Below are 21,006 nucleotides of genomic sequence, written 5' to 3'. Positions count from 1 at the left end.
TCACCTCTTCTACGTGATGGCGAACGGCGTCACACGAGCGCAGAGCGATGGCTCGAAAGAGCCATCGGCGTTTTTTTGTCATCCTCCCGCGGCCTTGCGCTAAAACTACGGGAACGGTACTTCACAGGCGCTGGATATCTCGAGTCGATTTCTACGGAATATTGGTCTCGGGTCGGTTGGCAAGATGGGAGGTGTGGCATTGCCGGAGGTACTGACGCACGATCTCGATGTCAAGGTGATCCGTTCGGATTCTAGCAGTTTCCTGCTCGACTAGCGGGCGCTTTTCCTTGCCATCGAAGTTTTGGGCCATTATCTTTTTATCTCACCCTCTCATCCTCATCACCACCACACACACACGGTGCTTAACACTCTGCGAGCGATGATTACCTATGTCGTCTTGCTATTTTAGGAACACCAATAGAAATATTTGGCGGGTCTCCCTCCCAGTGGAGATTTCGTCCCTTGCTACTCACCGGGTTTGGACTTTTCCATTCCGCTCTCCGGTCCATTTGTCTTGGTACATCCTGTCTATACGCTCTCATATTCTACATATTACTCAAATGCATAACATAGACATTATCATCCAATGTTGCTACATACAGTTCGCGATGCAAGTCAGATATGCGATAAGGGTACGTTTTGATTGGGTGTTCTTGTTCCTCGGATCCGCGACTCCAAAACCCTTACTCGACCTCCACCAGACACGTTTGCAGATATGGACGATCGAAACTTGGCCACTCGACATTGTCGAAGTGTAGCCACTTCCATTGATAACAGATAATTTACTTGTCGACAACTACAAACTCAGCTCCACTCCACTTACTAGTGTAGCCCGCACGTCGAAAGACGACTCGCCCTTGTTCAAAACCCACGACATAGCCAATTGACGCACCACTGGCCTTATCTTCGTTCCAGTCCTGACCAATCCTACGCGTTTTAGCCAACAACCACCACTTGAATCAATCGTTCTCCTTCGTCTTTTGACAGCGACACCGCGACAGCACGTCTTCGGAAGCCCAGTTATATTACAGGTATAAACCGAGGCCACCTTCCTCGGTTTCTACAGCTCTCTCTTTCGTCCACAGTCGAAAAGAGAGAACCACCCGAAGGAGAAGACCTATCTCGAAAGAGGTCTTCGCCCTTCACCTTCATCTGACTTATGCCCAACCTTCACGTACATTATCATAATGGTAATATCAAACTTTTCAGACAAGAGCTTGATGGAACGGCGAATAATAACAACACCAATAACAATGGAGGTGGGGGAAAGATTGGACCGGGGAGCGCTTCGGGTGGGAAGAGTTGGTCAATGAGTGGGTTGAGTGGAGTTCCAGTCAAGGCGGATATCAATGAGAGAGATAGTCTAGGAAGAACGTAAGTCTACGCATATCATTGCGCTATGAGTGATATACCGCTCGACGCTTCACGCTAATTCGAGGACATTACTTTTGCAGCGTCCTCCACCTCGCCGCATCATCCCTCACACCGATGTCCTACACCTTCCTCTCTATCCTCCTTCGTAATCCCAACATATCCGTCAATCTGCAAGACCAAGAATCAGGCTACACGGCTCTCCATCGTGCTCTCTTCGCAGGAAACATCAGAGCTGCGAGAGATCTGTTAGCGAGGAATGACATCGATACTTCGATAAAGGACATCGAAGGGATGACGGCGTATGATCTGTACAATGGAACTGTTGAAGGGGTGGGTGCCATCCCTTCTGGGACAACCAAGAGGGATATGATGCTAATACAACTACATGCTCAGACCAATCCGCCGCATGATGTTGATGGAACAGACCTCTACGTCTGGGGTGTCAACAGTGAGTTTTCGTATGATACACCTAGATGGGATGGATCTGATCAGTCTCGTTCCAGGAAACTTTGCTCTCGGAACCGGTGATAGCTCCGACAAGGCCTATCCTGATCATATCAACCTCCTCACACAAGCTCAAGCCAACGGGCGTTCCGATCCTTCTGAGCGATTCGATCATGTTGGGGTGAAAGACGTCGTCATGGCCAAATTACACACTGGCGTGATCACGAACGAAACTCGAGGGAATCTGAGCATCTGCGGATTCGGTGCCAATGGTCGACTAGGTCGATCGGTCCATTCACAACTCTCGCTATTACCGATGCCAGATATGCCACACAAGATCATCGCCATCGCTCTGGGTCAAGATCACACGCTCGCTCTCGCTTCTGGCGGCTATATCTTATCATGGGGACATAATCGCTTTTCACAATTGGGATATGTCGTAGAACCACCGGAAAAGCCAATGACGAATAGCAGAGATGATGATTTGGTTCAGGTGTCACCAAAGAGGATCGTGGGACCCCTGAAGAAGGAAATGGTCAGAGGTGTGGCGGCGAGTCGGATGGCTAGTGCGTGCTGGACAGACGATGCGGTGTGGACTTGGGGGACGAACGCAGGTCATCTTGGTGAGCAGGATTGGCACACTCGTACAGATGGTCAAAGCTTATACTGCTCGTCTGTTCGTAGGCTACGACAAAGCGTCCAATCCTGTGCAAATTGCCCCTCGACGGGTAACGTCAATCACGCAGCCGGTCATTGATATCGCTTTCTCTGTAAGTGTCTGTGCTCGAAGTTCGCGGAACATCCCACTAACCATGCTTACATAGGAATACGCAATGATCTGCCTTCTCGACTCTTTCGAAGTGCTGTGCTTCCATAGAGACACAAACTTCAAAATCAGCTTTTCGACCCCTCGTGTTCTATCCGAAGCTTTCCCATTCAGACCGCCACAGGCGACTCTGAAGCCAATGATCAAGAAAGTGACGTCGTGCGGTACATCGTTCGCTGCGCTGTCGTCTATCGGAGACGTCTTTACGTTTTCGTTACCGAATCCCTTGGAAGACGTCTCGAAGGAGGGGCGAGACAGACATGTTACGGTGAAGCCGCAGATGATCTGGGCGTTAAGAAAGAGCTTCACCGCTGTCAAGGTAAGCTCAACTACTATATGTCAGTTACAGCGCTGATTTCAATACAGGATGTTGCCCTTGGAACCGACGGAACAGTGATAATATGTACCCATTCGGGACACGTCTTCGTCAGACAACGATTAAAATCAGGTTCTGGACAGCTCAAATTCCGAAGGATCCCTTACCTCCAACGAGTAATCAAAGTGGCTGTCAACGAATCCGGAGCGTTCGCTGCTATTCGAGTGGACGCGGATCCCACTCGTATATCATTGACGGGTCGCACGCTACAGGAAGATATGTTCCTTCTTCAGCCTCATTTCCGTCGATTCGAACATCAGATGACCGCGGAAGATTTCGATCGGGAACACTCGAAGCAGAAAGCAGACGAAGATGAAGAGGACGAGAGCACGAACTCGGTAGCGAAGGATACCTCCATTGCGCTGCGGATGTGCACCATCTTGTCAAGGTGGAGGACTGAAGAGGGCGATTCACTATTTGCTTGGAGCGACTCGTTACTGGGAAGTGATATCCATTTGGTCGTCAAAGGTCTTGCCATCCCTGCGCACAGTGTCATAATATCACTACGGATACCCAAACTCGCCGATCTGTTGGCTGGGAGATACAAAAGCGACCGACTGACGTTTGGAAAATACGGTCCTTCCAAAGCGGTCTACATCAAAGCATGCCACCCGCTCGTGGCGCTTTTGTTGCTTCATTACATCTACTCGGATGAGGTGACGGCAATCTACGATTCACGGGTGGCCCGACTCGTTCAGGAAAAGTTCGGGTCTATGAAAATCCCCATAGGCGATATCAAATCAGATCTGAAGGACATCGCAGATGAGCTAGACCTTGCTCCACTCTCCTCTGTCCTCTCGTATGCGGCGAAACAACCTCTTTCTCAACAAACCCTTCCTCACGACTTCCAAGCATTCTTCACCAAGACTTCCATTGTTCCGGCTACGATCAAATCGGCAACCGACGTGACGCTTGTTTTGGCCGACAAGGAAGTTTCCTGTAATTCGACGATCTTGCGTGCCAGATGTCCTTTCTTCGAAGCGATGTTTGCGGATAGCGATTGGACACTGGGTAGAAAAGATGAAGGAAGGGTAGTGGTCAAAATGAAACATCTCAAATGGACGCCGATGCGTTTGGTGTTTAGGTACATCCACGAAGGAGTGGAGGATGATCTCTTTGATTATCTACGTGAGTTCGTCTCAGACTGTGCGAAAGTATCCGGCTGATTGGGCGACAGACCAAGAAACACTGGACGACTTCTTGGACTTTGTGTTTGAAGTGCTCGCTGCAGCGGTACGTTCTCGTGCTCCACCAAACGTATCCGCATCCTAACTAATTCCCTGTGCAGACCGAGTTGCTACTCGATCGACTTGTGCTGGTCTGCTCCCGCGTGATAATCCGTCATTGCAACGTGTTCAACGCTGCTGCACTTGCGACAGAAGCGGCCTTCTACCAAGCGACGACCCTCAAACTCAGCATCTTCGACTACATCATCTCATGCTTGGAAACGATGCTTGAGAGCGGTTTACTGGACGAGATGGAGCACGACGTTCTGCAAGATCTGTGCGAGACTATCGCTCAGAAACAAGGTGCGAAATTGTCGGTGTCGAGAAGTCAATTTCTGGTCAAGCAAGCAATGGAAAAGCATCGTGATTGGTTGCTATTACAAGATATACCGGTACCAAGAGTTCGACAACCGTTCAGATGGAAGCCTCGATCACCGGCTCTGTCGCCAGTAGAAACGATGACTCCTGTGAGGGAGAAGCGTCGACCTCGACCATTACCTTCGCCAACTGCCAGCCCGGAGATACAGCCACAACCTGATCGTTCGTCTTCCGCCGCGGACGGGATGTTTCAGATGGACGATGATTTCCCTACGCCATCATCGGGTGCACAGACGCCAAGAGCAGCGAGACCGATGACTCCGTTGGACTTGTCTGCTTCTGCTAAACCACAAACATGGCGTTCCAAGACGGTAGAGACGGAGAAGTAAGTGCATAGGCTCGATGTTGTCTTTGCACAAGAGGGTTTTCGGCTGACTAAGATCTTCGAACAGGGTCGATCTTCGAAGTATCATGGCGGAAGCAGCTGGGTCACGAACTCCTGCTCGAGGTCCACAGATTCCAGGCAGTGTTCCTCGTGGATCCAGCTCGACGATCCCTATGACAACGTCAACACCTACCAAATCTCCAGCAATCAGCACAGCTCGAAGCCCACCTTCCACTTCTTCTGCTTCCGGCGGTCCATCATGGCGTCCGCTTGAAGTGCGAAAGACATCACTATCTTCTGTTCAGGCGCAACAAACTTCCACACTGAATCGACCTGCTGGATCTCAAGCTTCTCCGGTACCTGTACGTACTGGATCTAGTCGGATTATCACACCTGTAAAATTGGCAACTCCCCCAATTGCGTCTCGCAAGATATCTGGTCCCGTACCAAGTAACAATGCAGCATGGGCTACACCTACTACATTCGCGCCTTCCCCCGCTCCTCCAATCTTGGCGACTTCTCCCACGACAGCCGCAACGCAATCTTTCTCGTTATTGGCTATCCAACAGGAAGAAAGGGATATAGCCGAGATGTCGACCAAGAAGCCGGCAAAGAGTCTGATACAGATCCAGGAAGAAGAGAGAGAGGCTGAAAAGGCAAGAATACAAGAACAGGAATTTATGAGATGGTGGCAGGAGGAAGAGGCGAGATTGGCTAAGGAGGAAAATCCAAGTAGATCAAATGGGATGACAAAAGGTGGAAGAGGAGGTGGTGGTGGGGGCAAGATGCGAATACCGAATACGAAAGGGAAACAAGGTGCAGGTGGAGGAGGGAAGGTTGTTGGTGGAACCGGAGGTGGAAGTGGAGCGAAAGATGGAGCACCCAAATCTAAGATAAATAGCGCGACAGGCGAAGCTGTTCCATCACCAAAACCGAAAACGAAACAACCGAATGGAAAAGCGACTACAGGCAAGAGCGGAGGCGGCAGTGCAGAAGGGAGCGACAAGACCAATGGTCCCGCGTTGGCTACGACGACGCCACGAAAGGCTGATGCGGTCAGAGGTAAACCTCTCTCTGCTTCGCCTGCGTCTGCAGCCCCCAGTGGAACGGCCGCACAACCATCGACAACGATGAGAATAAGTGCGCCGGTGTTCGTTCCCGGAGGTGGCGGTGGTGGAGGGAGGTGAGCTGTAGATTTAGAGTAGCGTCAATCCGGATCGGACCAGTGTGTGATGGTGTTTTCCTATCTAGACAAGCAAGGATCTTGCGGAAATACAGAATGCAAAAGTTGTTGTAATCGTCTTGGAGAATTAGGATTGCATGTGCGTGTCAAGATGAGATACGAATTGCAGTAAAATGCGATGCTGAACTAGAATACCAAATCTTCAACTTTCCACTTGCCCACCACTTCCTCTGGTAATTTGTTCGGACCTCCTGCTGCACCTGCCACACCGGCAGCTTTCTTACTACCACCTCTGCCATGTCTTGCCTTTCTATTACTCTCTCTCTCTTCAGCTTTCCTATTTTCTCTCCTTACAAGGGTCAAAACAGCTTCGACGGGTCCTCTCAATTTTCGATAATCGTTCTGAATAGCGATGAGAGGTTCCAGGGCAAGTTGGAGTCGTTCGAGTTGAGTATGTGAGACTTCGTAAGAGAGGAATGAAGGGAGATGTGCGTCCAAGAGGAGGGAAGAATGAGTGATCACAGATTCCAGTGAAGGTAAATCGGCTTCTTGGTTTGAGGCAGACTTGGGGTTGGACTCGCTCTCGTTGTCCACGTCCCACCCTTCTAAACTATCGCTGCGTCGTTCGACGTGCGCTTCTGCCCAAATCACAAATTGACAAAGGACTGAAGTCGCTTCTTCAACATTGAGTTCGCGTCGAAGATCGATTCGGTAGGTGGGTGCGGGAGAAGGACCAGACATGATTTCGCGAAGAAGAACGGCGAGAGTAGGTGTGGTGGTAGATGTCGTGGATGATGTCTGAAGACTCGCTCGGATGAGAGCGATGACCGTAGACGAGGGGATGGTGGGAATGGTGTTCAACGCGAGAAGGATGGTTTCCTATGAAACGAACAACAAGGTTGTGAATCAGTAAAACTCGAGATATTGGGGTGTGAGGGAATCGGCAACTCACCCAATCTCCGCAAGGTAATAGCCCATCAATGACCACACCACTCTTCCACATCCCATCGCTCACCACCCTTGTCTTGACCAGATCCCTGATCACACCACCCGCATATGAACCAACTTGCTTCCCTTCGTCGTTCAGCGCTGCCGAGAAGATCGTCTCGACTATACGTGGGACAAATTTCTCGCTGAACACCGGTTGTTTAGCACTCCATTCGGTCCAAGCTCTTTCGGCAGAAGCCACGTCCTTTCGTTTCAAGTTCGTCGTTATCGTCGAAATGATCTCGTCTTCCGCTTTTTCCGCAGCGCTCTTTGCACCGGATTTGTTTTCTCCCAGAGCAGATTCCGAAGCAAGGTACATTTTCGACTTGGTTTGAGTACCAAGTAACATAGACATCCCGACACCCTTCTCTGGTAGACCAACTTCGCAGGTGTAAATCACACTTCGGCCACTCTCGCCATCCGAGTTCTTATGACTCAACACCACACCAACAGTGAGAACACCACCCCGGCTTGCCAGTACGCTCAAATGGGAGATGGACCCAGATGCTGTGAATGTCGAGACTGAAGTGGAAGAAAGAACGGTGGGCAGCGTTGCGAGAGGAATGGCAAGAAGAAGCGATGGTGTAGGATGAGGTGTGGGGACGAGGACAAGTGGTTTGCCAGCCGATGGGAGTGAGAGTAAGGCAGGTGTTGATGGTGGATGAGAAAGATGAATGGGGGATTGAGTCGCAGATGACGATAATTCTCGGATATCTCGACAGTGAAGTCTTGATTGGCCGTCTGAAGACATATCGCACGTCAGCATCAAGTCCAGTCACGTCCTCCTGCATTTATTAGTGCACTCACCCAAGGCACTGATCACTCCATCTTGACTAACATCCACAAATGTCAATTTCTTGCCTTCCCCGATAATTCCCTCCGAAACCCTCTCCGCTCGTTTATCATCGTACGTCACTCTGAGCACAACGACTTTTCCGACCAAATCGACAAGTACGAGTTTACATAACTCTTCAGTCGACGAGACGATCCGAGAGACGAGAACGGTATCGGATAAACCGAGTGATGTGGGGACGGAGACGGGGTGGGATTTGAAAGAGGGGTCGAGGAGATGTATTTGGACTTTGGAAGATCCAGATACAGCGAGGATGGGTAAAGGTGAAGATGTAAGATGGTGAATATCATGTACGGGACTCGATAGCTGCGTGATAGTAGTATGCATTGCGTCAGTGACTGCCCTTTCATGAAAGGTTTAATACGCAGCACTCACCGACACCACCTCCTTTTCTCCCTCTTCGCCTCGCCAAACCCACACTTCCTTTCCAGATCCTACCAACGTCACACGTTCTTTCTCCGTCTTCCCAGACTTCGCAGAGACTTCTTCCTCCTCTTCTTCTTCTTCTTCCTCATCGACATCCATCTCCTCGGTTGTGTCCTTGACGGGGGATCTGGTCGTCCAGTAGCTGATTGGAGAGGTGGAGAAGACGGTAGATGGAGGTACGGTATACGATGTTGTAGGTCTCAAAGTGCTCAACTGCGACAATAAATCAGCACCTCTTGCAGGGATTTGTTCTCGTACGTCCTCAGCTCCATATGCATGGCATCTGCGATCCCGTAGGAGCAGCACTTCATGCAGAGCATAGCCACTCACATCATACGTCCACACACCATCCCCTTGAACAGCTGCGACGGCCGACCTAGCATCTCCCACAACGGGACTAAGTCGGACATGCGGAAGTTTTGAGCTCGAAGCGTGAGGTTGGGCGAATGTCGCCAGTTGAGTAGGCGCTGATATCGATGTCATCGTGTAGGTGGATCACTCAGATGAAGACAGTGATAGACGATATGCGAAATCAACGTATAGTCACTGAGGTTGACGGTTTTTACACCTTCGAAGATTGCTGTTGCAGAAATATTCTCGTTACGTAATTGAACTAAAGTGGAGGTGTAATACTAACCTTCCAAGTAGGTAGGTAAGGATGGTGATGATCATGAAGAGACGAGACGAGACGAGACGACTGTCACAATGATATGACTTTATGCATGACAAGATCCGTTACAATCCGTTTTATGTTCTCTCACCGACACCCCTTATGAGCTAGACGCCTTGAGCTTCTCCACCAGTCTGTCGTTGACCTTTTGCATGTACACATCCGTCGTGACCCAATCGTCTCTGGTCATGTCCTTCCCCTTCATGGCCAAAGCCAAATCCTTCGTCATCACGCCGTCCTTGTCAATCACTTCGACACAAGCCTCCTCGAGAGCAGTCGCGAATCTGGCAAGGGCAGGTGTATCGTCGAGTTTAGCTCGGAAAGCGAGACCTCGAGTCCAGGCAAAGATGGAAGCGACGGGGTTGGTCGACGTCTCGTGACCTTGTTGATATTGTCGGTAGTGTCGTGTGACGGTACCGTGAGCAGCTTCGGATTCCATAGTCTTGCCATCAGGTGTGATGAGCTCGGAAGTCATCATTCCGAGGGAACCGAAACCTTGGGCGAGAATGTCGCTCTGAGGGAGAGCGAGGTTAGCGTCATACTTGGGAGGTGACAGTGGGTGTGACCTACCATGACATCACCATCGTAGTTCTTACAGGCCCAAACGAAACCACCAGAAGACTTGATCGCTTGTGCAACCATGTCGTCTGGTGTGATTTGTTAGTACCCATCAAATCATCACGTCAAGGCCCACAACTCACCAATCAATCGGTGCTCATAGTAGACACCCAACTTCTCAAACTCCTGCTTGTAGGTGCTGTGTCGGTCAGGGCTCATGATCAGCAGTTGTACTTATCAACTGTACCCTCCAGTAACTCACGACTCGTAGACCTCCTGGAAGATATCCTTGAATCTTCCATCGTACTTCTTGAGAATGGTGCTGTGCTTGTTGTCAGCTACCATCTTCCGCAATCGAGGGAGGATGTTCAGCTTACTTTTTCGTAGACATAAACAAGGGCATCTTCTTGCTCAGAGCCATCTTGAAACTGGCATGCGCGAATCCGTAGATACTCTCCTCGGTGTTGTACATGGCCAAAGCGACACCTTTACCCTTGAAGTCGTAGACGTTCATCTCGGTAGGCTTGCTTCCGTCCTCGGGGGTGAATGTGAGTGTGAGTTTACCAGGACCGGGAGCGAGGAAGTCGGTTGATCGGTACTATTGGTGTGCGGTTTCAGCGGTGTCAGCTCAAGTCTGAAAGGTCAGGAATTATTCCTTACCTGATCACCAAAGGCGTGTCGACCAATGACGATAGGCTTTGTCCATCCTGGAACAGGTTTTGGGATCTTCTCCAAGATGATAGGTTCTCTAAAGACGGTACCTCCCAAGATATTTCGGATCTACCCTCGGAGTCAGATCAGCTGTGTCCTACTCATCCTACACAAGGTGTCACATGAGTAGCATGGAATACTCACAGTACCGTTGGGACTTCTCCACATCTCTTTGAGGTTGAACTCTTTCACTCGGGCCTCATCAGGGGTGATAGTAGCGCATTTGACACCGACAGAGTATTGTTTGATAGCGTTTGCAGAGTCAACAGTAACTTGGTCGTTGGTCTAAGCCATAACAGATAATGTCAGCTAGGACCTTCCTTTCTCCACAGAAAGCGGGAGGAGACAAATTAGCTTACAGCATCTCTGTTCTCCATTCCCAAGTCGTAGTATTTGAGGTCAACGTCCACAAACGGTAAGATGAGCTATCAACGAAACATGAATTAGCAATTGAAGAGCAGCCGAGTTCAGCTTCTGCTATGCAGCACTCACCTCCTCTCTGATCTTCTTCCAGATGATCCTCGTCATCTCATCACCGTCAATCTCGACGACCGGGTTCTTCACCTTGATCCTCTCCAACCCCGCTGGGGAGGCATAGTTTCGCATTGCCATACTGAGAGCGATAGGACGCGTAGAACGAAGGATGGAAGTTCGTGCGAGGGAAGTTGGGCGTGTGAGGAGCTAGATAGGTGCGGAATGGCATGTCAGCTTTCATAGACAGTGCGGATCCGTCTATGTGATTCAAGGTGCATCATAGGAAGGCAAGCGGGATGAGCGTTGACATGTACGCTCCTCCTCTTTCCCTGCCGTCATTGTTGCAGGTACGAGCACCCAGCCGCACGTGATGGTTGTGCTTCCTCGAGCATGAAATAACTTGCGTGAAGTGCAACTCACCATGGTAGATAGGTTCACAGACAGAAGTGTATAGAAGGCGAGGCGAGCTGAATCGTTGCTATAAGATGAAAGAAGATACACCTTTGCTTATCTCTACTCGACTAGATGATAAAAAGGAAACAACGGTAGAATGTCTACCGGCTCATCGGCCGAAGGATACCGTCAAAGGCCGAATTTGGGAAGGAGGAACGTCATGATGTCACCACTTCTGGGGTTGTACGTAGCTCAACTCTGCTTGAAATGTGATCGACGATCCACACTTGTATTCGACTTTATCTTCTGCTCATCTTAGACTCACTTCCAACACATTGCTATCTGTCAAAGCAGAGCGCCCAACTACTGTTGTACACCATGAGATCAACACTTGTCCGACTAGCTAGTGCTTCCGCACCATTACCACTCTCGGTGTCTCAGGCATCGGTCCAGATCATCCCCCCTATTCCGTGAGTGCCGCCGCTGGGTCTATTTCATCGCGAAGGAGGTGCAGCACGCTGACTTTTTGGTACGACTCTGCCTCTCTCCATTGGATATCCCGTCTCTGAACGTCTACAAACGAATCACTCGATGACTCACTCACTCACACGACGACAGTCTCTACCGCCGTCTACTTCGAGCGCATCGCCACCTCCCACTCGAGATGCGTTTCATGGGAGATTCATATATAAAATCTGAATTCAGACTCACCCGAACGACCGATAATCCACTCCACATAATCGGCTTCCTATCACAATGGAAATTATATCTTGACGATCTCGAGTCTTCTATCGTACAGAGCGATGGTACAAGGCGGGTGCAACCTTGGAAAGGGAAGAAGTTGGATAGCGAGGCTTTTGAGAAATTGAGTAAGGAACAAGTTGGGCAACTGTACGAGTTGATGCATGCCACAAAAGAAGTTTGGAAATCGTGAGTGATGCCACTCTAGCCCCTTCAAATTACTTGACAAAGGCGACGTTTTGGCCATTGATGTCAGAGTGACGTTACTGTTGCTGATTCACGTTCACCCACAGACCTGAACAATTAGAACAAGAAGCGCAAGTAGCAGGAGAGGCGACAACCGAGAATCAGAAAACAGGTTCAGGAAGATGATTTAGATTATCACATCACGATCCGTTTGTCATTATATATTCGCCCGATCAACCTCACCGGGCTTACGAGGTAACACCTCGATTAATCATTGGTTACACTATTACATGCCACGATATTATCAACCCTATGCCGGTCACCCCCATTATGCAGTCTATTCCGTATATTCTTATGTCTCTCCTCGCCCGCATACCCTTTCACCGTAAGATGCTACTTTACCTCTCCTGCTAATGCTATCCATGATCACGACTTCCTCGAGTGACACTCGCCACGCACGCCCCAACCCCAGGGCGTCTTAGCGGTCTCTCGGATGGGCTCACATCAACGACGCCGAGCCCCTCCTTCATCCCCCTCCACCATACGCTTGCGCCTGGCCTATCTGCGGGATAGCTTGTGGCGTGGCATTACCCGACCTTCCTCCAGATCTACCCAATGCCATCTGTCTACTTGGCAATTGTAATCCTCTCAAACCTTCTCCTCTAGGCTGAGACGTCTGTACCAAAGGCATCTGCCATCCACCTCCACCTCCGCCCGATCCCAGACCTGCACTTCTTGGCGGAATATGATATGCCGATCCTGCCGAGTACGGTGGTTCTTCCGCTCCTCCTCCAGCACTATTGCTCGTCAGATGCATGGGAGAGATCGATCGCATTGATGTTGCAGATGTTGGGGGAACAGGTAACGATGATGCTGCGCTTGTGGGAATACTAGGTCTCAACGAGGAAACCTGGATCAAGATCGCACATTCTCTCGTAGCTTGAGTAAGTCGACTCAACGCTGCTCGAACATTGGTCGGGAACGTATGGTTTGCCGAAATGATCTTGACCATCTCCGAGACCTTGACCACCGTCTTGATGAAGCTCTGTGCGTCATCGGGTAAAGTCGTGGTCGCATAGGTGGTCATAGGATTCGCTCGCAAGCCCATCAGTGATTCTCGTAGTCCTGCCGTGATTTGCTCGGCTACCGACAAGAGGTGTAGGAGCTCGCTATGGTGTTTCGCAGATATCGTAGCGGGTCGACGAGGGTTTATTTCAGACATTGGCGTGAAAGGAGGATGTGGAAGTCGAGCAGAGGATGAGTCGAAATTACTTGATGTACTTCCCACTGAGATGCTCTTGGCGTGGGTAGGTGCACTACTGAAGGGTGGGGTGGAAGCACCGACGTCCTCAGCGAGTTTCAACCAGCAAGTGAAAGCTATATCCGTAGCTGTCTCGATGACATCCAACAAATCTTCGTCGAACAGTGTTGCCGAGGTTGGGGTGGGCGGTCGAACATCCACGGACAGCTTTCGGGCAGGATGCGGCAGACCTGTGGAGAGAGAGAGGGCGTGGCTCGAGCCAGATGACGAAGAAGGGTGATGACCTCGACGAGAACTCTGCGACGTCGTAGGCACCATTGCGACTGGTTGGGGCGGGTTTGGATAAGCTTCCGGAGGCGTTCTTGGCGTGGTGGACGGGGTTCCCCTGGGCGAAGTGGTACCACCAACCTGGTTGGAAGGACCGGCGGTGGAGAAACTCTCCTCTGCAGCAGTTGCTTCCTCTTCTTCCTCTTCACCTTGCTCCTCCTCATCTTCGGATTCCATCTCCTCTTCTTCCTTCTGCTCGTCCAGGACGATGTTTGCCGATTCTGAAGGCTTGTGTCGAAGATAGCTTGCAGATGATAACTCGCCCACGGCGGGCTCACCCGTAGCAGATCTCGGACCACTAGGCGAACCCATCAACATACCGCGTTCGACATCTTCGGAAGAGAACGATCCAGCCTGGCGTCTCGATCTGCCAAGCTTGACTGGGAGTGGTGTCGCGACCTGATCGACTTGTTGGTTGAGTGGCGAGTTCCCAACAACTGATTTGGAAGCAGACGAGGGGGAATGTGATTCGCGTCGTTCGATAATTGGCGAGATCGGGGTTCGGCCAGTCAATGATCCGGTCGGCACCATCTTGACGCCTCCTAGAGCTCTGAAACCAGGAGCGACTCCCATGCCATCTGTCGCCAAGAGCGGTTTGATCTCCACTAACAGCGGAGCCATGTTCTGCCAAGAACAAGCAACCTCTGCCATTGAGCCGTAAATCATCAACAGCAGAGTACGAGTGTAGCGCGCGTCGTTACCCTTCAATGCCGTGATCTGCAATCTGAGCACCGCTACGACTTTAGCAAACACGGCTACACTCTCCTTTGTAGCATCGATGACGTTCCGGATGGCTTGCACTGGCGGTGTATTCCGTCTCGACATCGAGTCGAATCGATCCAAAGCGTTGATCAGCGTGTTCATATAATGTCCCGCAGGTTCCATTACTCGTGAAAAGACGCTTGAGATCCGATCATTCACGGCGAAGACGAGGTACTGTCGGAGCGCAGAGTGAAGTTGCGACAAGGCGAAGAGGATCCCACGAATGGCGTCCATGAATTTGAGGAGTGATGGTGGGATCGCCTTTGAGATGGTCGAGACGGGCAAAGTACTGAGTCGTCGGAAATACGAGTTCCTCGATTCATCCATCAACGGACCTTCTTGACTATTCCTTTTTTCGAGCGATTCCCCACCCATATCGGCGGATGGTCTGCGTAAAAGATCGGCCGACCCTTTGCGACTTAACGCCCGGCTCCTCTCTTGCCCAGTCATAATCGGTCCAGAAGACGGCGATTTGATCATATCGGCTCCCCAGCTGCCCCTTCCTGAAAGCTGGAATTTGGGAACACCTGGAGCAGCAATCCCCAATCCTAACGGTTTCGAACCTTCCACTGGCTGTCCATCCTGCCGTCGATCTTGAATAATCTTGGCATGACTTTGTCTCAAATCAGGCAATGACTTTTTCGCAGTGAGGTTCGCACTGAGCCGTTGTGTAGCTGTGAAGCTGGCTCCGCGCGAATGAGTCGGCGCCATTGCCGTTGCTGGTGGTGGTTGGGGGAAGTTCAGTGATGGCAACCGGGAATGACTAAATGATTCGGAAGATGCGGACGGAGGAGAGGTGAATGAGGATGTGGAAAGATCTCGACGATGTGTCACTCGCAACGGCGAAATAGCTTGGACGAGGGAGTCATCAGAACGCGTCGCTGATCGATTTCGCTGTGAGAACAGCGGCTGTCTAGACATCGAATCTGTTCCGTCGGGAGAATCATCTTTCAAGGGTGGTACTACGCGTCGGACAGTTTCCTGGGATGATGGAGCCATCAGAGGGAATTGTTTCTGCTGAGGCCAAGGCATTGCGCTCGCAGGTGGTTCAGTCGACGTGGCACTAGATGGCTCCTCTCTGAAGTTACACGTTTGATTAGCAAGACGAATCAAAAAGGATAACGACAGCCACTCACTCTGATGCGAGATACGAATCGTCTTGGGTCCGACTTAACTGAAGCAGCTTGTCCGATTCCGCTGCTCTTTGTCTCATCCAGCTCTTCAAGTTCTCAATCCAGGGGCGCAAATCCTCATCTCGCCGTGGTCGACCGCCATTGACCGAGCCTGAGTCACTCGTTTTCGATCTCGGCGCAGCATCATTATCGCAAAGCGGTCCCAGAACCTCTCGTGGCTGAATCGTATGTCAGTAATGTCACAGCTGTACTACTCGCTTCATCTACTTACCGGCCATTCGATTGGATTTCCGTCAACTTTGAGTACTTTTAGGACGGTAAAGTCCACGAGATAGCTAGGGAGAGTATAGATCTTGTTGTTCGTAAGGGAAAGGACCTTGAGCCGACTAAGTCGACCTGGTACGTCAGGGAAAGATGTGATTCGATTCTTGGACAGGTCTAGAATTTCCAATGCCGGGAGGTCGGAGAGCTGGCGAGAAGAGTTTGATCAGCTTTGAAACGACGACAGCCATCAGGCTGCATACGTTCTACCAAGCTGCACTTACAGCTTGTGGGAATTGTGTGAGGTAATTTCCTTTCAGATTGAGATATCGTAGTCTGCTCAATCTCGAAAAGGAATCAACGATCGACCCATCTTTCAGCGAGTTGTACGACAGCGCGAGTCTGACAGATGTACATCAGCTACCACCCCTTTCTCCATGACTCATAGTATCTGTGGGTGTGAGGGAGTCTTTAATTTGGTAGTAAGAACTCTTTACTCACCTCCAGACGCCCTTCTTCCCCTTGCCTACACCCGATTTGAACATATCAACTGCCTCTTCTCCTATTCTTCTTATATCCTGTCTACTTAGATCCAACGTATCACCCTCATCTCCCGAGCCGCCTAACGCTTCCCTGATCCGCGTCAACGTTCGTTCATCTTGGACCTTGTAGTCTCCTCCTTCGCCTCCTCCATTTCCAGTCCCTGGCGTTGTGCTGGTGATGGTGGTGGTCCGCGCGCCCACGGACATCGACGAAGAGGATGGTACAATTGTATTTCCAGGCGAAAGAGGAACAGAACTCGGTGGTGGAGAAGACATCATCCCCCTCAATCCTCTTACAGCCAACGCAACATCATTCCTCTGTTCTCCAGGTGAAATAGGTGATACTCCCGTCGTGGCTGTCGTCGTTGACGACGTGGAAGCAAGATGTGGTGCTGAAGAGAGTGATCTCGTCTGATGATGTTGATGAGTAGAATATGGGGAGGCTGTGGAAGTTGTAGAAGGAGGTGGAGAAAGGGTCGTATTGGCTCTCAAACGACTAGCTGTCGCCGTAGCTGTTGAAGAGGAAGAAGTAGAAGCTGTTGTTGTGATTGTTGGAGAGGAAGAGGATGAATAGAATGGGAAAGTAGGATGGGGAAAGTCCGTTTCTGGTGTCAAACCAGGACGTGAACTGTGCCCAGGTCCAGTGGTATTGACGCGTAAACCGGACCGAGCGAGAGCTTGACCTTGACCTTGACTCTGGCCTTGCCCAGGTCCAGGAGAAGGTCGGGGTGCAATACTGGACGATGTGGTGGAGTTGGCCATGCTAGCAGAGGATGGAGAAGGATAACGAGGTGGTTCTGACATCGCGTTTATCGTTGTTGAGGTGTGTGTGGTTTGTCGTGCGGTTTGGTCGTTGTCGTCGAGGAAGAAGGGGGGCGAGGGCAAGGGGAATCACGCAGCGTCCGTGTGTGTGATCATTGTCGAATCATTGTAGGGAATTGATATGCTAGCTTGCGCGTGTGGATTTGTTCGTGTCCAGTCAACTGTCCAGAAGGGAGACAAGGGAACGAAGGATCAGAAGAGGTGATGTGTCAAGTCGTAAAATGTCGTGATTCGTACAGTCTCGTCTCGGGATGGACCGCGACCTCTCACTGACAGCAACAGAAGAACAAAGTAAATAAGAACAGACGTCCAGCGTCTTATAAGTGACGATCAGAGGCGAAGATAAACAGTAGTGGTTGTTCGAAGAGGAATGTTCTGTGATGTTAGTCTGATGAAAGAAAGCAGATTGACGTTTTAAACAGAGTGATGTGTCGAAAGTCAAGCTTGTTGCTGCTCTCTTTAGTTCCAATCTTAAATGCACCAAGCTCGTGGCTGTCTTTCAATCTCACTGCTCTCACTCATCCGATGCCGTCATACACCGAGACATTCATCCAAACCTTCTGTATATTTCCCGGTTTATATTGACGTTGGCATTTGTGGTCGCATGCATATCCTCTCATGATAGATGACTATCAGAACGGACTATCAAATGCGACTACCACAGCTCTGGCTAAATTCCTGCCCAATGCTAATCTGACTTCTTCAATCTTCCTCAATGCATCCTCCGGTCCTAATCCCTTTTGTGCTCCATTCTTCCTTTGCTCTTTCTCGTCCGTCTCGTTTGTAAGTCGTTGGATGTACGATACCAATTGACCTAGGTATTCGTCGGGTGCGAAAGATGCATTCGCGATGACATCTTGTAGGACTCGAAGTAATTCAACGGTCTCGAGTGACGTGAAGAGGATATCCGAGTCTACCCATGGTCAAGTAAGCAACATATCCAAGCAATTTCATGATGCCCATCGGATCGCTCACCTTCCAGCAGTGCGATGCTTTCCACCAGCAACACAGCCCAGAACCCGACCGGCGCGATACCGCTCGTCAACAGGGTGATCAATCTCGCCGCAGCTAATTCTCTAGCGCCCTCTTGCATGAACAGTAGATAGTCTCTGAACTGCGACAAGAAAGTAAGACGGGAAGCAAAGACGCTTCCGGCTGATTGGAACAGCAAGTCTGATGTCAATCCAGTTGTCGGTTCGGATTGTAGAGCGGCGAGAGCGGTAGGCGCTTCGCTCATTAATTTCGGTGGTAGCGTCTCCACCAGTCTAAGGAACTCTTCACCTCCTATCGAAACTGTTCAGCAGGGGTGATAGCGGTGAAGAAGGACAAACTCACCATGTGAGATATACGAGTCAAGAATCTTTTCCGCTATTCTTGAGAGAGCGTAACCGTCCGCTGCTTCCGCGCACAAAATCGCCGCAACCCCATAATCTCCCTTCTTCGTCAGTCTCGCCGCCAAGATCTGACTGATCATCTTGAATTCCTCCTCCAGTCTGAACTCTTCACAAGCCGCTCGGATCTCATAGTAGATTCCCATCCCTTCATCTTGATCTTGCTCTGCTTCTACGTCCATCCCATCGCCCGTATTCTCCGTTTCCTTGTTCTTGCCCTTGACATCTTTGCTTACGGGGATAGAAACGTGGACAACATGACTTCGGAGTCGATTGCGCCCTTCCGGTCCCGCAAAGTTGAGATAATCACATACGACTCGCCAGAATGCCGAGTATTTGGGATTGTTCTGTAAGATTTCGGTGTATTCAAGGAGGAAGTAGTCTCGCAGAGGTGTCTCGAAACGTTCTTCGTCGTCTGGGATGAGCTCGAGCTTGTCGAGGAGATCACCTAAGTGTGCTGCAAGCCATACATCGAGATCGTAGCATCCCATCAGGGCCTGCAAAGGGTATGTCAGCTGGCTTATTGGCTGATCTACGGACCTGAGTATCTCACCTTGACGATATCCGCGGAGCACAGCGCAGACTGCACAGCGTCTTCGAGAAGTGTGGTATCCACAGGGATTTTGTCGAGAATGATAGACATGATTTCGCTGCTGTTTTGTCAGCTTGAAGCAGCTCCCTACATGCAAAGCAGCTCACGGCAGATGATCTCTTCTCATATCGACGTCCACCAAGATACCCCACGCCCCCAACGCTTCTCTCCAGTCCGCTGCCTCTTCCAACACCCTGTTCGGTTTCCCTTCCATGAGTTCAATGACAGTCCTAAAGTCGCCCTCCAGCGATGCCCATTTGGCTTCTCCAAACCAGCTTCCTCTCGATTTCCCGCCCGTAAAACTGGTCAACTCTGCTCTGAATTTGGCCAACCACAACTTGTGAGCTTGGAGGAACTCTAGATCCACTCTCCATCTTTCCTCTGATGATCGGGGGAAGACGGCGAGATGCTGTGCGAGGATAGTGGCAAGTTTCGATACAGGTGGATGAGGGTGATTGGCTAGTGATCGGAGGAAAGAAGCGACGGGTAGATGGAAACCTCGTAGGATACAACGACTGATGTATGGCCAGAAAGAGGGGTGATCCCATGGGTTCTTAGTAGCCATGATATCGTTTCCTTGTGAATTGTCCGGGGCTACGAGCAATGTCATCAGCTGGATTATCTAGAATGGTTGGGAATTGTACTCACCTGGATCCACATCGTTGACCCAGTCCAATAATTCTTCGCCTACAAATCCCTCGCCTTTACCATCCGTTGGAAAGTAAAGGATCTCGGCGAGGTTCATGATGTTGTACGAAGCGTTGAATCTGGATTTGAGAACGGGCTGAAGCAGCAGATCAGCTTTACCCTTCTCCTACTCCAGCTTGAAACTTACTTCAACCTCCTGATTGGATCTCAAGTCATTGAGATTGTCCAAATACAAATCGATCAGCCGTCTCATGTGGACAATCGTCTCCGCATCAGGTGGTCCTAACAAGCTCTGCGCATCCACCAAATTCCCTCTTCGATCCCACGTCTCAGTTATTCGATTATCACCGCTTGTGAGTCGTCGTTGGGGTAATGATTCGGCAACGATATTTTGTAAAGATGTGAAGAGGAGATGTGATTCTGTGTATAGGCTGACGAGTGGGTCTGGTAGAACGTGTTGTGATGAAAAGTAAAGAGTACGGTCAGGTAAAGTGAGGTCGGATTTGGATAGGGTTGGAGGTTGATTCGGATCTGACGAGGGCTAAGGCAGACTATAATCAGATATGCCGCGATAGAACCTGAGCATGTGAAGCTTACCTTTTTGGTGACCCACGTAGCTACTTCACCCCCGACAGGACAAACAGCAGCGCTCGTTGTCCGTCCGCTCGCCTTCCATTTTCCTCTTCCACCTCGAGGGTAAGCAGCAGGCTGCAAGTATGACACGTCAACATCGTCGTCATCATCCATCTCCCGATCATTGTCTTCGTCCATATCATCGGATGTATGTGCTGGCTGCGCAGGGGTCTTGGTTGTACCGGAAGCGCTGGAGGAACCGAACGAGAATGCTGGCGGACGAGAGGAGGAAGGTTGCGAAGTGGTGTTGTTCTGAGGAGCAAACGAGAAAGGGGATCCAGCTGCAGGAGGGGCAAATGAGAACCCCGTTGGTGCTGGTGCCATTGTCGCGTGTGGTGTGTGAGGATATAGTATGACTATAACAAGGGGAGATGTAAAATGGACGCGATGGATGATGTTGAACGAGGTTTGAGTGACCACCAGACTTGCACATTTCAATGGGATCATGAATGTGGCACGTTGTGTCGAGTTCAGTTACGTAATATTATCTGGATGACGGATGA

At 50.4% G+C, this 21,006-nt stretch overlaps 6 protein-coding genes across 6 annotated transcripts; 2 read left to right on the top strand and 4 right to left on the bottom strand.

Moving 5' to 3' along the window:
- Positions 1-1,159: 1,159 nt before the first annotated feature.
- Positions 1,160-6,136, top strand: CI109_100501 (uncharacterized protein; the record flags this gene model as incomplete). Its single annotated transcript, XM_032002838.1, has 10 exons — positions 1,160-1,374; positions 1,455-1,704; positions 1,768-1,822; positions 1,878-2,441; positions 2,503-2,588; positions 2,643-2,963; positions 3,011-4,148; positions 4,198-4,253; positions 4,309-4,949; positions 5,017-6,136. The coding sequence occupies 10 exons, from the start codon at positions 1,160-1,162 to the stop codon at positions 6,134-6,136; spliced, it is 4,446 nt and encodes a 1,481-aa protein (XP_031862645.1).
- Positions 6,137-6,318: 182 nt separating this feature from the next.
- On the bottom strand, positions 6,319-8,881 carry CI109_100500 (uncharacterized protein; the record flags this gene model as incomplete). Its single annotated transcript, XM_032002839.1, has 5 exons — positions 6,319-7,011; positions 7,085-7,860; positions 7,927-8,278; positions 8,348-8,611; positions 8,729-8,881. 5 exons carry the CDS (start codon positions 8,879-8,881, stop codon positions 6,319-6,321), a joined length of 2,238 nt encoding a protein of 745 aa, XP_031862646.1.
- Positions 8,882-9,168: 287 nt separating this feature from the next.
- On the bottom strand, positions 9,169-10,949 carry CI109_100499 (isocitrate dehydrogenase [NADP], mitochondrial; the record flags this gene model as incomplete). The annotated part of the gene is made up of 9 exons (XM_032002840.2): positions 9,169-9,582; positions 9,639-9,715; positions 9,770-9,825; positions 9,889-9,948; positions 10,004-10,224; positions 10,287-10,406; positions 10,482-10,622; positions 10,697-10,762; positions 10,830-10,949. The coding sequence occupies 9 exons, from the start codon at positions 10,947-10,949 to the stop codon at positions 9,169-9,171; spliced, it is 1,275 nt and encodes a 424-aa protein (XP_031862647.2).
- Positions 10,950-11,582: 633 nt separating this feature from the next.
- On the top strand, positions 11,583-12,317 carry CI109_100498 (acetate non-utilizing protein 9, mitochondrial; the record flags this gene model as incomplete). Its single annotated transcript, XM_032002841.1, has 3 exons — positions 11,583-11,674; positions 11,823-12,134; positions 12,239-12,317. The coding sequence occupies 3 exons, from the start codon at positions 11,583-11,585 to the stop codon at positions 12,315-12,317; spliced, it is 483 nt and encodes a 160-aa protein (XP_031862648.1).
- A 340-nt stretch (positions 12,318-12,657) lies between these two features.
- CI109_100497 (uncharacterized protein) lies at positions 12,658-17,221 on the bottom strand (the record flags this gene model as incomplete). The annotated part of the gene is made up of 5 exons (XM_032002842.1): positions 12,658-15,559; positions 15,618-15,832; positions 15,886-16,083; positions 16,160-16,277; positions 16,377-17,221. The coding sequence occupies 5 exons, from the start codon at positions 17,219-17,221 to the stop codon at positions 12,658-12,660; spliced, it is 4,278 nt and encodes a 1,425-aa protein (XP_031862649.1).
- A 650-nt stretch (positions 17,222-17,871) lies between these two features.
- On the bottom strand, positions 17,872-20,827 carry CI109_100496 (uncharacterized protein; the record flags this gene model as incomplete). The annotated part of the gene is made up of 8 exons (XM_032002843.1): positions 17,872-18,152; positions 18,215-18,523; positions 18,575-19,127; positions 19,184-19,280; positions 19,330-19,816; positions 19,871-20,006; positions 20,058-20,411; positions 20,468-20,827. 8 exons carry the CDS (start codon positions 20,825-20,827, stop codon positions 17,872-17,874), a joined length of 2,577 nt encoding a protein of 858 aa, XP_031862650.1.
- Positions 20,828-21,006: the final 179 nt, after the last annotated feature.

This window comes from Kwoniella shandongensis, chromosome 1, assembly GCF_008629635.2.
Source record: "Kwoniella shandongensis chromosome 1, complete sequence".
NCBI classification, from domain to species: Eukaryota; Fungi; Basidiomycota; class Tremellomycetes; order Tremellales; family Cryptococcaceae; genus Kwoniella; species Kwoniella shandongensis.
Note: the sequence above shows the minus strand (reverse complement) of the source record. Positions and strands in the feature narration are given on the sequence as shown.